This window comes from Nipponia nippon, unplaced genomic scaffold (assembly GCF_047370975.1).
Source record: "Nipponia nippon isolate SJK-2023a ecotype South Korea unplaced genomic scaffold, ASM4737097v1 scaffold_4, whole genome shotgun sequence".
In the NCBI taxonomy this organism is placed as follows: Eukaryota; Metazoa; Chordata; class Aves; order Pelecaniformes; family Threskiornithidae; genus Nipponia; species Nipponia nippon.
This window is the reverse complement of record NW_028262358.1, coordinates 126,522,840-126,538,625: the sequence shown is the minus strand read 5'-3', so window position 1 is coordinate 126,538,625 and position 15,786 is coordinate 126,522,840. Positions and strand designations below refer to the sequence as shown.

The window sequence follows — 15,786 nt, the reverse complement described above, 5'->3', positions numbered from 1 at the left end:
CGGTTCGGTATTTGCCGAGCCTCGCTCTTGGCGATGGGGAAGCTCTGGCGGCGTGCACCCGAGCGTGCCACCTCTCGCGGCAGGGCTGCCGGTGGGGCCGTGGCGCGCACATCCTGTTATCGCCACTCAGGCGCCGCGCCCGGCAGGAGGAAGCCATCGCCGACCGCCGGGAAGGAGGAAACGGCCGGGGCCGGTGTGGGGCACCGGGGACGGGCAGCCCCTGCGCGCCAAGGGACTGGCCGGCTCTCAGCCGCCTGCGCCGCCCCAACCCAGGCACCTTCCCCGGGGCTGCTTCGTCACCGAAAAGCAGCGGGTTCATCCGTGGAGAGGAAGGTGGTTTTAGCAGCAGCGCAGCTGGCGCCGTGCTCAGCGGAGGGGAAGCGGCATTTGCCGGTGGGAGAGGGAGGCTGGACGCCGGCGCTGGCTGCGGGGCGGCCGAGTTAAATGAGGAGATGCGAAAGCTGGACAGAAAATTGGTGAGGGTGCTGGAAACTCAAGGAAAGGCTCTGGGCAGCAGCGAGGGGGACGGCAAAGGAATTAAAGCATAAGGGGAACAAGCGGAATCCTGGCACAGATGCGGGAGCATCCCTGGGTAATGCCGCTGGCAGGGGAGACGCGGCCGGCAAGCTCTTCTGCTCCGGCGAGGGCTGGCGGTGGGCTCAGCAGAGGAGGAGGGGGGTGGCCATGGGTCGTCCATCTTCCCATGCCAGGTCTCAGCGTCTCCGTGGTCCAACACAGCCGTCCTGCTCTGTGGTCCGTGCCCCTGGAAGAGCTGGTGGCTCCCATCCCCTCTGTGCTTTGCATCCTTGGGGAGTTTTTGCAAACCCCAAAGACCCTTCGAATGGCCGGGCAGCCCTGTGCCGGGAGCGGCCCTTGCTGTGCCAAGAAACCCCTGCGCCCCTTTGAGCCGCCTGGCCGCTGGCCTTCAGCCTTTCCAGCCGGCTCGCCATTTCCCGCGGCAGGCTGGGTGCCCTCTCTGCTGGTCCCTGCTCTCCCTCTCCGCGGGGGCTCAGCCAGCAGCCGCGGCCGCGCCGGGGAGCGCAGCGTGCTGCCTGCCCGCTCTCCTGCCCCGCCAGCTGCTCTGGCAGCCGCTCCTCCACCGGCACCTTCCTTTTGGCTAAGAGGTGCAATTATCCCCGGCTTAAATCTCTGCCTGACAGGGAGGTCAGGGCGGCTGGAGCAGGGCAGCGGCTCCCGGCAAGGCGTTTCCGACCGGCCGTAAATCTCCAGTCCCGTGGATGGTGCAGCACCAGGGCCCGACCTTCTGCCTGCTGGGCCTATTACGGCTGGAAGCGGTGCTTGCCGGCCTCAGCCTCTGCTCCAGCCGCGCTCCGGCGGAGGTGGGGGTCTCCGGGGTCCCCCACGCCGAGCAGCCGTGCAGCTCGGCCTCGTCACCGAGAGGAGCGGCGGCACCACGTCCCGGTGACACCATGTCCCGGTGACAGGTGCCAACTTGGAAGGCAGCTCCCTCCGGGGGCTCGGGCACGGGGATTGGATTAATTAATCTCACCGAGAGGGTGGGCGCCAAATTAAGCCGGTGATACACGGTCAGCCGGTTAGTCAGCGCTGCCGCGGAGGGAGCAGCAGCTGATCCTGCCTCGGTGCGGGGGGAGCTTGCGTCATGCTCCGGGCAGCCGCGCGGCGTGCTGGGCTGGCGTGCGGTGTGCCGGGCTGGCACGCGGCCTTGCCGGGGCGGGGGACCAGGCTGGGGGCATCCCTCCCACGGAGCCAGGGGGGTGCGAGGAGCGTGGCACACCGCCCCGGCAGCGCTCACCGCGGCTCTGGCAGGCTGCGTGGGGGTGACGTGGGGATAGCGAAGGCAGCAGCGGCGGTGACGGTGGGGAGGGATCCCCCGGGAAGAGGCAGAGCCACCGTGGTGGGGCCCTAGGTTTGCCCCGCGTTCGGGGTGGCTTCTGTCGCTGCCCGCACCCTGCAGCCCCCCCGCCTCCGCGGTGGCGGGTATCTGCTCCGTGTTGGAGTCCCTCTGTCCGGGTCCGAGCACCCCCGGGCTGAGCAAAGCCAGGAGCCCCGCTCCAGGGATGGAGGCCACCCCACGGCTCCGGCCCCACGGCGGCGGTGGGGATGCAGGCACGATGTCACCATGGCTCGAGGGACCCCAAGGGACGCAGGCGTGATGCCACCGTGGCTCGAGGGACCCTCGCGCTCTCAGCACTCCCGTTGCTGAGCAGGGCCGCCGTGCCGTGCCGTATCCCGGTGCCGTTCCCAGCCTGCGGCTCCCGCAGCGCCGCTCCCACTGCCGCAGCCTGGGGAGGGAGAGCAGCCGCCGGCCGGTCCTTCCCGCTCCCGCCGCCCGCCACCGCCGCCCTCCGCCTGACCTCGTTTTCAGGACCAATGGCTCCTCGTTATGTAATTGCCGAACTTCTGCACAAGCCGGCAGAAATGGCCGACGGTCCCAGCATCCCAAAGCGTGGTGGGGGGTGGCCAGGACAAACCCCGCGTGCTCCGGCCCCTCGCCTGGACGTCCCCACCCCGGCATCGTGCCTGCGGGAGCAGGATGTGGGAAGGGGCCCAGAGACATCCCGCAGCGGGGCCGTGTCCCCTGCACCGTGTCCCAAAGTGCCACTGGGGCGTGTGCCAGGGGCAGGGCAGCAGGCGTGGGGCGTGGGCTGCCGGGTCCGCGCAGGGCTGCGGGAGCACTGGTGGCACTGGGAGCACGTGGCGGTGGCCTGTCCCCGGGGGGACACAGCGGGCGTCACATGGGGGTGGACGTGCGCAGGGCACATGGGTGCGAGGCAGCCGGGTGCGCCCATGTGCCGCGGGCGGGTGTGAGGGCGGGCCGGCGCGGTGAGGACCGGGACCCCCGGGAAGGGGCCCGCATCCCCCTGCGCAGCCCGTGGTGAGCACCCTCTGCGTCCCGCCCCGGCGTGGTGTTTGCCCTGCGATTGCCCACCGATAACCGGGCTCAGCGCTCCCTTTCCTCCCCATAAATCATGGGTGGGGCTGCGGGACAGGGAGGAGGAGGAGGGTAGGGGAGGAAGGGCAGGGGAAGGGCACGGGTCAGACCAACAGCTTGTAGTGGAGTGCAGGAATTAATTCCCTGGTGATGGATGGAGCCGGAGCGGCTGATGCGGCCCAGGGTGGCCATTAAATGGTGCAAACGAGGAGCAGCCCCAGCCCCGGGGTCAGGCGCTGACACGGAGGCCCCCGACCCCGTGCGGGGGGAGGCCGGGAGCCCCCAGCCCTGCCCCGTGTCCCGGCGGGCCGTGCTGGGGCCTGCCCCAGGGCAGGGGGCTGCAGGGCTCCAAGCCCATGGCTGGACTTCCCCCCTCCCCCAAATCGGAGCAGCGGCCCCCGGCTCCGGCACCCATGGGACCGCCTGCCCACCAGGCGGGATGGGGAAGGAGGGGAACGGAGCAGAGAGCATTGCACACCCCGCTGCCGTGGCCCCTGCCCCCCAGTAGGGCCCAGAGGGGGTCCCGGGGTGGGGGCGGGTGCACGGACCCCAGTCCTGGCCTTGCACTCTGCAAGGTGTTGGGTGCCCGTGAGCCCCGTCCAGGACGCGAGGCTGTTGCCGGGTGGGGGCCCAGGGGCTGTGCTGCAGCACCAGAGCATGGCACCGGGGCGGGCACTGTGGGCGGTGGGTTGGGGCCTTTCCGGGCAAGGGGCACCCAGGTCTGAGCCCGGCAGTGGGGCTGACGGGGTCCCTGGGATCTCCCTGGGGCACACGGCGTCCCTGAGGTCTCCTCGGGGTGCACAGAGGCCCTGGGCTCTCCATGGGGCACACGGGGTCCTTGGGGTCTCTGTGGGGTACGTGGGGTCCCTGAGGTCTCTGTGGGGCACACAGCGATGCTGGGGTCTCTTTGGGGTGCACAGGGTCACTGGGGTCTCTGGGGGGGCAGGTGGGGGACCCTCCACACCCTCGGGGCCGTGGTGTCGGGACTGTGTCCGGGAGCAGCTCAGTGCAGGTGGAGACCCCAGCAGCCACCGCGGGGACCTGGGTGGGTCCCCCCATGCCCTCCCGCCTGGCACCGAGGCAGCTGCCAGCAGCATTGGGGAAGGACCGACGCGGTGGCTCGACGTCCCCAGGTGATGCTGGCAGGGTGGAAGGGGGCAGGTACCTGGGGACACTGGGGACACGGGGGGGACAAGCGGCACGGGGGAACCGGCACCGAGCGTGGGGCTCTGTGTGTGTGCGAGAGGACACGCGCTTCTGCACACGTGTGTCTCAATGCATGGCCAGGCCTGTGCACGTACACGTCCGTGGGTGTGCACGCAGGCACATGCGTGTGCACGCTCATGCACGACCCCGTGGGGACCCTGCCCACAGGTGCACGCGCAGCGTGCGAGTGTGCACGCACGTACGAGCGCCTGCAGCCGCGCAGGCAGCGCACGGGGCAGCGTGCACGCACCCATGGGGGAGCTGGCTCAACCCTCGTGCCATGTCCTGGGCTTCGGCTCCCTGTGCCTGCGGGCAGCTGCGGCGCAGGCAGGGCTCAGCCTGGCAGCGTGGGGTCCCCGGGCGGGGGTCCCGGGAGGCTGTGGGGCTGGGCCCCGTGGGTGGGAGGCGGTGGGCTGCGAGCACGGTCTGCGGAGGGACGCAACACTCCGGGCCTCCTACCGGCCTCCCCAGCCGCGTCCCACCGTCCCTGCGTGGGCTGGAGCCCGGGGTCCCCGGGGACCCCCCCAATGGGGGCCTGGGCCCGGCAAGCTCCGGGCGGCTCCCGGCGGGCTGTGGGTGCCCAGGAGGGGAGGGAGGACACAGGGGGATGTGGGGGGTGGGACCGGTCCCCGGGGCGCAGGGCAGTGTCCCTGCCACAGGGACCCTCCGCTGCGGGAGCTGCATGGGAGAAGGGGGGAAATGAAGCAAAACCCTGCTCCCCCGCCAGCGGGGACCGTGTCCCAGGAGCACCCGCCGTGCTCTCGGGGGCTCGGAAGGCTGCCAGCCGGGGTGGGGGTGCACTCGCTGCCCCCGGGGGGGGGGCAATGGGCAGTTAAATATGGCTATTTCGGGCAAGGGGGTGCTGCGCCGCAGCCCCCAGTGCAGGGGTGGGAGGGAGCAGTCGGGGGAGGCCGGGGGACAGGGAAGGGGACACAGGTGGCACCACAAACCACCTCTGTCCCCGGGTGGTCCTGGGCACTGCTGATGGGATTGGGGGACATAGCACCCAGTGCTGCCTCCCTGGGCACAGGCTCGGCTGGGGGCTCTGGGGTGGGGAGCAGAGGCACCCCGGGATGCGGGATGGGGAGCAGAGCTGCCCCGGGATGCGGGATGGGGAGCAGAGCCCAGCAGTGCCGGTAACACCCGTGCCACCCTCTCTGCCGCACTCGGCAAATGCCAGGTCCCTGCAGAAGGAGGTCGGTGCCACTGCCCGGCTGTGCCCGGGGAGGTGGTGGCCATGGCCAGGCAGGAAGGTGCCCGCGCCGAGGACAGGCAGCTGCCCGCAGGCTGAGCCCAGCAGCGTGCCGGTGCCCCGGCAGCAGAGCTGGCTGTGCAGCGGCGCTCGGTCCGCACCCCTGCGAAGCTGGGCTGGGCTCCGGGGATGTCTTGCTCCCGCTCTCGCCTCGTGCCGGGCTGAGCGGAGCGCGAAGCCGCCCCAGGCCCGGCAGCAGCCAGGAGGCCCCGCTATGGGAAGGGCCTGTGTCTTTCCCACCAAGGCACCTAATCCCTAACACAAATGAGCGCCTGGAGCGGGGCAGCGCCGTGCCAAATCGGGGCCGGGAAGTGGAGGGGACACATCTGCGCCCATGAAGCTGCAGATTCCGGGGGCTAAGGTTTCCTCTCTGTGAGCAGAGCCTGGTCCCGGCTGCCGGCGGCTCTGCCCGGGGACAGCAGGAGCCAGGGGAGCCCTCGGCAGCGGTTGCAGGAGGGTCCGGGCGTGGGCGCGAGGCATTGCCGCCGGCTCCAGCAGTGGGAGTTGGGCATGCCCGTGGGAGAGCCGGCGTGGGCTGTGAGCCACCGCCAAGCCAGCGCACCGGGGCTGGATGGGGCACGAGCCTCCCTCCATCACCGGCTCTGCGTCTGGGGGAGCAGCGGTGACAACGGCCCCGCCACTGCAGGGGCCTTTGCTGGGGGGTCCGGCACCCGCTACCCCAACCCCACCTCCCCTCGTACGGTTTCCAACGCTGCGTCGGGAGGGGACGGAGGCTCGGGTGCGGATGCTCCCACCCTGGTGCCCGCCCACGCTCTGAACCCGGCTCTCGCCCTTTCTGCCGCCACCAGATGTGCTTGCCGGTGCAGGGTTTGCGGTGGGGGGACAGCATCTGGTGGGGCGGGGGCCGCCAGGCCGGGGTGCCGGCGCCATGCCGATGGCACAGATGCGGCGGGCGCCGCAGGCCCGAACACAGGCAGCTCTGTCTGCTCCCAGCGACCTGCAGCCATGACAAATGCGGGTAATCTCCTGGCTCTGCCGCTCCGCGCGGACCCACGGCAAAGTGCTGGCAGCTGCTCGCGCGCTGCCTTGGACCAGTTGTTTCCTATCAAAGCCGCTGTTTTGCTTTTTCATGAACACCTCTGCTTTTTTCACATGGAGAAGGGACAAGACACCTCTCAGGGATGAGATGAGTTTATTAAATATTTGGCAGACGACAGAACATGGCTTCCAGTTTACAGGTTTCTGTTGGAGACATTCCCCACGCTTACAGCATCGGCTCAGCGCGGGTTTGCCAGCCGCTCCCAGGGATGCTCCCGCGCTCGCCCGCGGCCACGCTCACGCGGTGCCAGGAACAGGGAATGGCACCGAAGCTTGGTGCGGTCCCTGACCCCCCAGCTGCCAGGCTCTGCCGCCGGGGACACCCCGACTGCATGGGCACGGCCGGGGCTCGGGGACCCTCCGAGCACGCGCGTGCCGAGGGGCGGCACGAGCAGCCGAAGCTGCCGCCCTCCTTTCGCACACCCCCGACAGACCAGCCGGGCGTGGGACATACCGCACGGGGCCTGCCCCTGCTCCCTACCCATGGGAACCGGGGGGGCCTCTCCTGGCACTGACCCCCGGCACCGGGGCACCGGCCGGGGATGCCAACGCAGGGACGTGGCTCTCTCCAGGTGACTTTCCCATAAGAAAACATTTTTAGGTGCCATTTTGCTTTTTCGTTCAGGCAGGTTTTGCCCTAGGGAAATTGCGGTTTCATGGCAATCCGAATTGATGGGCGCTGCTGGCCGGCTCTGCCCTGTGGGAGAAGGCGCCGTGAACCCCACGGCTCTGCCCCAGCCTGTGCTCAGCGCAAGTGGGAATTAAAAAGGGTCTTAATTGCGCTGCAGGGCCGGCATGCCTTCCCCTCCCTGCTGAGGCACCGGTCCGCGCTGGGGAGCAGCCTCCCAGGAAAACCAAGGCGCCCCGGCTGCGGGAGCGGTGCCAAACCCAGCGGTTTTGCAGGCTGCTGGGGCGACAGCCGGCGGTTTGGTCGGTGTGGGCGAGGGAATTACAGCACAGGCAGGGCAAAGTCACCGGAGAGCAATCGGCCGCTATTCCCCTCCGGCCTGTCTCAACGCGCTCTCCCCAGGATTCAGCAGCGATGCCCGACACCGCGGCCCTGCCTGCCCTGCCTGCCCTGCCCGCTGCCTGCACCTGTACGGCTCTGGCAGCGCCGTGCCCGGCTGGGCTCTGCACAGGGCCTTGCCGTCCTCCCCGGGCTCCGGATCCGGCCCTGCTCTTTGCTGGTGACTCCCATTACTGGCTCCTGACAAAAAATGACCGTCCAGTTGCATAAAATAAACCCCCAAATTTGAAAGCAAAGAACTCTATCTGTGGTTACTTCTTTTTCACCGGCGGCCTCAGGGCTGTGGGCAGACGCTGGGCAGCGGAGACGGGCAGGGAGGCTCCAGCAGGCGTGCTCGGACCCAGCAGATCTCCCGAGCGCAGCACCGGCACGCCACACGCTGCCTGCAGTGCGCGCGGGTGCTTACACACGTGTGCACACACACACACACACACGTGCGCACACACGCACGGCTCCGGCCCCGGTGCCGGTGCTGCTGCAGGCCCGCAGGAGCTCTCGGGTGACACGGAGCAGGTTTCCCCGGCAGCCTCCGGGACGCTGCACCCCGGGTGCTGAGCAAGGACTGGGGTGAGTGGCCAGGGAGCGGCCGGTCCCTCCGGCACGGTGCCACTGGCCTCGGGAACCCACGCACACGCTGGGGCCGGGGTGCGGTAACGCCGGAGCAGGACACGGCCTGGGGACCTGTATTAAAGCCTGCCCTGAGCTGTTCCTCCCGGGGTTTAAGGCGAATATTCCAAAGGCAAACAATAGTTCGTAAGCAGGTTTCAAAGTCAGGCATAAGCAAGCTGGCCTGGTGGGTGGTTTGTCCCCTACACTATGTCCCAGCATGTCACCGGAGGAGGTGCCTGGTGTTACTGGGGTGCAAAATGTCCCCGGGCACCCTGCCTGGCACAGGAACCCCTCCGACGGCCACGGCACAGCTCGGATACCAGCATCCGTGCTTGTCCCAGTGCTTCCCAGGCTCCGCTGGACCAGCCCGCGCCCCAAGCCCTGCTCTGAGCCCACGATGCCTGCCCCAGTGCCAGACTGGTGCCTGGGGCAGCGGCACGGTGAGGGCAGACCCCGGGGCCAGCCTGCACCGGCCAGGCTTCACCAACAGGGCCAGGGGACCGGTGGTGGCCTCCCTAAATGACACCCTTGGGCGACATGTCGTGACAGCCTGCCCAGGGCACCGCCAAGCCAGGTAACCACGCTCTCCTCGGCATCACCGTGCACCGCAGGGCAAGGCTCGGGGGACCCTGCGGCATCGTCCCCATCACCTCCGAGCCGGTGGCGGAGGGAAGCTATCAGCAGCAGGCTGATGAGGACAAGTGCAGTTAAGCTCAGGCCTTGGTGATCCAACGCATGCAAGCAGCCCGGGCCCAGCTAGCGGCCGCCCGCACTCGCCATCGCTCCCAGCGCCTGGTTGCTCTTGCTGGCCGCAGGGTGCGCGTTGCCGGCGGGGTGCCGGCAGGAGCACAGATTCCTCCCGCTCCGGCAGCAGCTCGCTGGGCAAACACCGTCCTCCCGGCAGCAGCCGGTGCGGCAGCAGCCAGCACCAACTTGCAGCCCCAGCCTTGCAATAATGTAAAGCATCTGCTAAAATGCTTTGCCAGCTAAAAAAAAAAATGGCACCGTGGGTGAGGTAATGCCGAGCCGCGGCACGCCGGGTCACATTTAATGCACACAGGTGACATCCCGGCTGCATCTGTACAAAACCCCCTTGATCCCGCCAGGTTTTCCGAACAAAGCCCAGACGACCCTGCTCTCCTGGCTGTCGCCGTCCCTGCGACCAGCAGCGCTGGCTGCAAGGCCCCTGTGGGGAGGGGGGGTCTCCCCAGCGTCTCCGCTCCGAGCGGCCTGCCAGCCGGCGTGGCGGCAGCCGGTGGTGGCAGGTCCCGGCGGTGCCACCTGCACCTCCTCCAGCTGCGGCCGGACCGCAGACTCAGAGACGCTCGCGGCCGAGGTGGCGGCTGCGGCAGGAGGCTTTGCCTCCTGGCAATCGTGGTAGCAAAAGTGAGAAGGGAAAGTCGCGGGGTGAGTAATAACAGGAAAAAAGCAGCAAACACGACGCTCGCCTCTGGTCCGGGCTCCGTGCGCAATGGGCTTCCCTGGCGGCCACAGGAGATGGGTGTTCATCCCTGCCTTCCCATCCTGCGCCACGGCTTGGGCCCTGGCACCTCTGAGGAGGCGACGGCTTCCACCGCATCATCCCACCCGCTGCCAGGGGCTCTCCCACCACCGCCCTGGGCTGCCCCGCGGCACAGCCCCCGCCTCCGGCACTGCCGCCGGCGCAGACGCCTGGTCCCTGAGGGACGCCTGCGGCTCTGACGCCGGATCCGGGGGGCTCGGCCGGGAACCCCCAGGCTCTTGCCCGCACGAGGTGCCAGGAGATCCCGCCGGCGCGATGCCAACCCCCTGGCCGCTCGCGCCTCTGGGCAGCAGCAGGAAGACCCCGATGCCCGCGCCGCCGTAAGACCTCCAGCCGCCACCGGCCTTCACCACCCCAGCAGGTCCCCGAGCGCGGCCATCAGCAAAACATTCCTATTTTCGATGCCCGTAGCTGCAGCCAAAGCCGCTGCAGGTCCTAATTCAGCAAATTCAGCCGAAAACGCACACGAACCTCCCCGTCCCCGCAAGCGCACTGTGCTTGGCAGGCTAAAGCTAACACGCTGCACCAGGTTATCATCACTTTCCTTTCCTTCTTGACAGCTCGTTCACAATATTTATATTCAACTAAATCTGTGGCCACCACGTATGTTTATTTTCTCTCCCCAAGGGCTGTAGGTACCCAGCGAGCACTTTCCCCCGAGAACCGAGGCCGCGTATCGGTTCAGACAGGAAGAAAAGCTGAGGGCTGGCTTCAGGCTTTATCGCTCCTTTCCATTCATCACCCTTGATAAATATTTATAGATGCATTAGGGCACTCAGCTCCTCCACTAAAAATAACATTCCTAAGCACCAAGAAAAAAAAAATCACAAGTGATTGGAACTGATTACAATGTTTTCTAAGCAGCTATGGAAGAAAAGCCTAGCAAGGATCAGAGAGTGGTGAGCCGCCAGCCTCCGACTACACAACTCAGTTATTTCTCTTAATTTCAAACGGAACGGAACTTGGCTCCTGCAAATGAGCGCAGAGGTGCTAATCTAAGCCTAGCGACGGTCGTCCCTGAATTCCCTGCTTGTAAAGGGCAATGATTTAACAGTCTGAGGAGGAGCAGAGCCAGGAGCGGCGGGAGGCAGGCGGCTGGTGGCCCATCGCTGCCGCGGCTGGTGGCCCACCACCGCCGCCGCCGCTCCTCGGGTTGTGCACCCCTCCGCCCGCGACGGGCCCTGCCGTTTGCTCCCAGGAGGACACGCGACATCGCACACGGCGGCAACCAGACACCGACGGGCAGCCGTGTTTTGGGAGGGTGGGATTTTTGAAGGCAGAATCCCCCTCGTGCCACGCGCGAGGGGACCCTGGAGGCTCTACACCCATTTTTTCATGCATACCGAGGGGCAGAAGTCAGGAGGAAACAACCAGCGCGTGACGCAATGATGACGCCATTTGGGAGGAAATCCAGAAAGATCGGTATGCTTAGCAGGAGCAGGGAGTATTAGCTTTCCCTTTGTGTTGGTTTTTTTTTTTAAACCTCCCGTAAATTGCTGAGTTTGATGGGGCATTGTCTGATTATCGTTAGTAAACACATGGAGGAAAATAGTACATGCAATGACCTAAGAGGCAAATGCCCACGGGGAAAGCCCTCCAGGCGGTCCGGAGAAAGCCGCTTTCGTCAGCAGGTGGTTGAGCTCAGTCACAGTTGCACGATGGTGAATGTAGCAGCTGAAACGTGCCTCTTCCAAAGGCCGGGGAGATGTCTCTCGATGGTAAGCGTAACCCTCCGTGCCTGCGTCATCGGAAACACACAAGGCGCCGTCAGCGGCCGCCCAGGGCAGCGCTCCAGCCTGCCTGTTCGTGGCTTGGAGACCAGCTCCTGCGCGGTGGCAGGGCAGGAGCCAAGCTGGGACCTCCCGAAACTTCTGGCGCCTCTCCGGGGCCGCCCCCGGCAAGCTCCGAGTGGACCAAATGTGCAGCACCCCCCATGGCCATCGAGTGCCCTGCTGGCCCCAGAGCTCCTCGCCTTGGACCCCAGACAACCCTGAACACAGAGGAGACACGAGCTCCTGAGCCCACGACGCCAGGAGCATGGTGCCGTGGCGGGTCCCCGGGTCCTGCGAGCCAGGGCCCGTGAGCTGACACGCTTGACTTTGCAAGCCAAGGTAAGGCTGGTGCTGGGCATTTTTCCCCCAGAACAGCCAAGATCTGCTAACAGAAAGCCCCTGACGATGCCGCCCCTCCCAGCCCGCTCCACCATCAGCGGGCGGCCGGAGCCACCGGTCGGCTTGGCCGGACCCTGCCACCAGCAAGGTTCAGGAGGTCCTGGCACCACAACTGGGAATGTGAGGAACTTGACGAAGAACCAGCCCAGTTTAAAGGATTTTTTTCTTTCACGGACATGTCTTTTTTCACTCTTTCTGGAGGATAAAGAAACCTGAAAGTAGTTTCTCTCATTTTTTCAGTTGTCTCTAATTTAGCACCTATCAGCGCCGGTCCTTGCTTTGTTGGAGGCACTGCTGGGCTTCTCAGAGAACGGGGAGCGTCTCATCTCCAGATCAGTGGCTAAGGGGCGGCCAGGGTCAAAGCCATCCTTTTCTCCAAAGCCATTAGAGTTAAAGGGACATTAAGAAAAAGCCACACACAGCCAGCATAAGCAGCTCTCCATTGCTGGCTTCCCCTCTAATGGTATAATTTCACTCCTCCTTGAGTTACCAGATTGTTTCCCAGATGAGGCAGGACTTGAATTTCTAATGTGAGAACGATCAGAAAAAACTCTCAAGCCACTTTCGGGTTATCTCTGTTCCGCACTAAAATGGCAGGGAGGGCAACCCCCCTTTTTTCTCCTTTGCAAATTACCTCTGGAGGACAACTGTGGCGGTTTTATCATGCAAAATTGTGTCTGAGATCCATCCTGACTAATTCATCTGGCCCGCTGTCACCGTGGGCTGGGGCGGAGCTGGTAAGTTAAAGGTAAAAGACTTTCTCCGGTCTGGTTTCTACAACCAACCAACCTACAGTGTAAAGGAAAAGGTCCCAGAAGAAGGCTACCTACGACGCCAGTCCCCGTCCCTTTCTGGCGGATTACGGGCCTGTCCACGCTGCATTTGTCGGCCGGGAGAACCCTCCTTCTTCCCACTGGGAATGGCGAAAGATGGGGGCTGTGGCCAAGGCAAATGCCCAGCCGGTGTATGGGGAGTGCGGAAACCCGATCGCTGCCCTCCTACCAGCTTTTCAGATGGGCGAGGATAAGGCTCTTATTCAGGTCCTTCAGAGGCATTGTCACCCTCGCCACTGTCTCCAGCCACCTGTCTGTCTGTCCATCTGTTGTGACTTATTATAACTTAAAGCGCAGGCTCTTTGAGGGGAGAGACTGTATTTTTAGTACATCTGGATAGTGTCCACCACAATGGGGTCCTGTTTCCTGGCTGAGGCCTCTCACTATAGAAGCAATACTAATAAAATGAAGATAATGCTGTTCTCGCTGGAGTTAACGACATTTTCCCACTGTCTGCAGCAGGAGCAAAATTGGGTCTTAACAAGAAAAAAAACCTCAACATCCTTTGGAAGGGCTGCGGAGCAATGGCGGGCGGGGAACCTTCCCGAGCAGAAAGAGGAGATGAAGGACAAGGGCAGGAGGTGACGCGGGACTCGGTCCCATGCACCGCAACAGCACGTACAGAGCAGTGCTGCTGGAGGTGGGAAGAAAAGAAGATATCGATCCTTACCTGAATTACTGTGCAGCCTGCAGTCATCTGTCTAACCTGCAACACAGGGGGAAAGGCACGTTTAGAAAGCAGGTAATTTTGTTTTCTGTAAAATGAAAAATCTGCCCTCCCCATCTCTTATTGCTCTAATGGGTGATGCTCCTCAGGACTGCGAGCAGCTTCACAGCATCGGGAGAAATGGCAAGCCCTCTGCGCTACAAGGGAGGTGGAAAAGTGCTCCTGATCTTAGTGAATCCCAGAAATCCCAGCATCACTGGGATCGCCCAGTCCAGCCCCCCCCAAAGCAGGGTCAGCCACCGCAGGTGGCTCAGGACCCTGACCCTTTGGGTTCTGCCTGTCTCCAAGGACGGAGACCCCACAGCCTCTCTGGGCAGCCTGTGCCAGGGTCTGACCAGCCTCACAGTAAAAATGTATTTTTTATGTTCAGAGAGAATCTGCTGTGTTTCGCTGCGTGCCTGCTGCCTCTCGTCTTTTCTCTGGGCGCTCCTGAGAAGACTCTAGCTCAGTTTTCTTTACGCTTTTCCATCAGTTATTTATACACACTGATTTGACCCCAGCGCTCTCAGCCTCTCCTCGTGTGATAGATGCTTCAAGGCCTTCATCACTCCCATGGCTGGACTCTGTCCAGTCTGTCTGTGTCCCCCTTGTACTGGGGAGCCCAGCACTGGCCCCAGCGCTCCCGGTGTGGCCTCACCAGTGCTGAGCAGAGGGGAGGGATCCCCTCCCGCGACTGGCAATGCTTTGCCCCACGCAGCCCAGGATGCCAGTCGCGGGTCGCTGCACAAGGGCACGTTGCTGGCTCACGTCAACTCGGTGCCCACCGGGACCCCCGGGTTCTTCCCCGCAAAGCTGTGGCCTCCAGCCTGTCCTGGTGCCTGGGGCTGTTCCCAGGACTTTGCACTTCTCCTTGTTGAACTGCGTGATGTTCCTGCCGGCCCGTTTCTCCAGCCTGTTGAGGTCCCTCTGGATGGCAGCGTGACCCTCGGGGGTATCAGCCGCTCCTCCTAGTTCGGTGTCATCTGCAAACCTGCCGAGGATGGACTCTGTCCTGTCCTGCAAGGTCTCCAGTTTTGATCAGTATGGGCAGCTGTATTTCATGGAATGAATCATGGAATCACAGAAGGGTGTGGGTGGGCAGGGACCTCCAAAGGCCACCCAGTCCCACCCCTGCCATGGGCAGGGACACCTTCACCCAGACCAGGGTGCTCAGAGCCCCGTCCAACCTGGCCTTGAATGTGTCCAGGGATGGGCCATCTCCCACCGCTCTGGGCAACCTGGGCCAGTGCCTCACCGCCCTCAGCACAAACAATTTCTTCCTTCTGTCCAGTCTGAATCTCCCCTCTTTCCGTTTAAAACCATTCCCCCTTGTCCTGTCGCCGCAGGCCCCGCTAAAAAGCCTGTCCCCACCTTTCTTGTAGGCGCCCTCTAAGTATTGAAAGGGTATTTCAAATTGGATATTTTTGTCTAACACATTTTATGGGGCTGCAAACCTTGCCCTTCCTTCCAGCAGCCTGAGAGAGCAGATCACAGCACTTTAGTCTCTTTTCTATCAGTTTGGGGGATATAAAATCCAAATGGCCAATACATGGAGGGACCGGCTCGTGGAGGGTCTCGTTCCAGGTGATACTGCCATGGGTCCACCTCTTGGTCACCAACAGGAGCATGCTGTCTTGGAGCGAGGCAGCAGGACCATGGCCAACAGCGACTGCGGGATGGCCCCAGCCAAGCAGGCGTCCGACCGGCAATAATGTCTGGCACACGTGCAAGGTACGGATGCGTAACGCTGGGCTGCAAGAGAGGGCAACGCAACGACAGCGCCGAGGCTGGCTGAGCTGCTGTGGGGGGCTGTCTAATGTGACTGGATGGATGTGGCTCTGCCGGCTCCCGACTGTGCTCTTCTGTGCCTGGAAACCCGTGTAGACATCTTCTCTGGAGATGCTGCTTAATTTGTAATCCTAACCACAAAAGATGCAGCCAACTTGGAGTCTTCCCGAATGATTTCATCCTGCTGAAGCCATACCATGCCGCTGCTATATCAAGTGTACAAACGTAAGCCTCTCCAGCCGGGAAGCGAGTTTTGAGGTTGATTAATTGGGACACAGAGAAATATGAAATAACTTTGTGAAGAAACTTGTGAGGAAGCCCAAGGGCGATGCTGTCCCTAGAAACACATCGCAGCAGCGTCCCTGCGAGGACCGCTGTCTCCCTTGCCTACGCTGGTGCAGAAGTTGGGGAATACACAAGCTACAAGTAATTTTAACTCTTGTCTGTTGAGGATGGGAAGAAGCAACGGGCCGATGCGGCAGCTAGGGAGAGCGCTGCTGAGATGGGGACGCACACACAGGCACCGTGCAAAGAATGAAGTGGGGGCAGGCAGAGCTCGGTGCGGGCACGGGGCGCTGCTGGCTGGCCCCGTCAGACCCGGCGCGCCCGGAGCATCCCGGCCACGGGTCCCCATGGGTAAGATGGGGCAGAGCGCACGGGCTGTCGGGACGCCCCTCCTCGAGGCAGCCCGCGCAAAAC

At 64.0% G+C, this 15,786-nt stretch overlaps 1 protein-coding gene across 14 annotated transcripts in view; it reads right to left on the bottom strand.

Annotated features, from left to right (window-relative positions):
• Positions 1-6,508: 6,508 nt before the first annotated feature.
• DTNB (dystrobrevin beta) overlaps positions 6,509-15,786 on the bottom strand; it is a 218,462-nt gene continuing 209,184 nt past the window's right edge. For all 14 annotated transcript variants that reach the window (XM_087776264.1, XM_087776265.1, XM_087776268.1 and 11 more), the window contains 2 exons: positions 13,264-13,299; positions 6,509-11,327 (listed from right to left, as the gene is read on the bottom strand). In XM_087776264.1, coding sequence (XP_087632390.1) covers positions 13,295-13,299 — 5 coding nt within the window. In that variant the 3' untranslated portion in view covers positions 6,509-11,327; positions 13,264-13,294. The remainder of the gene's footprint in view (positions 11,328-13,263; positions 13,300-15,786) is intronic.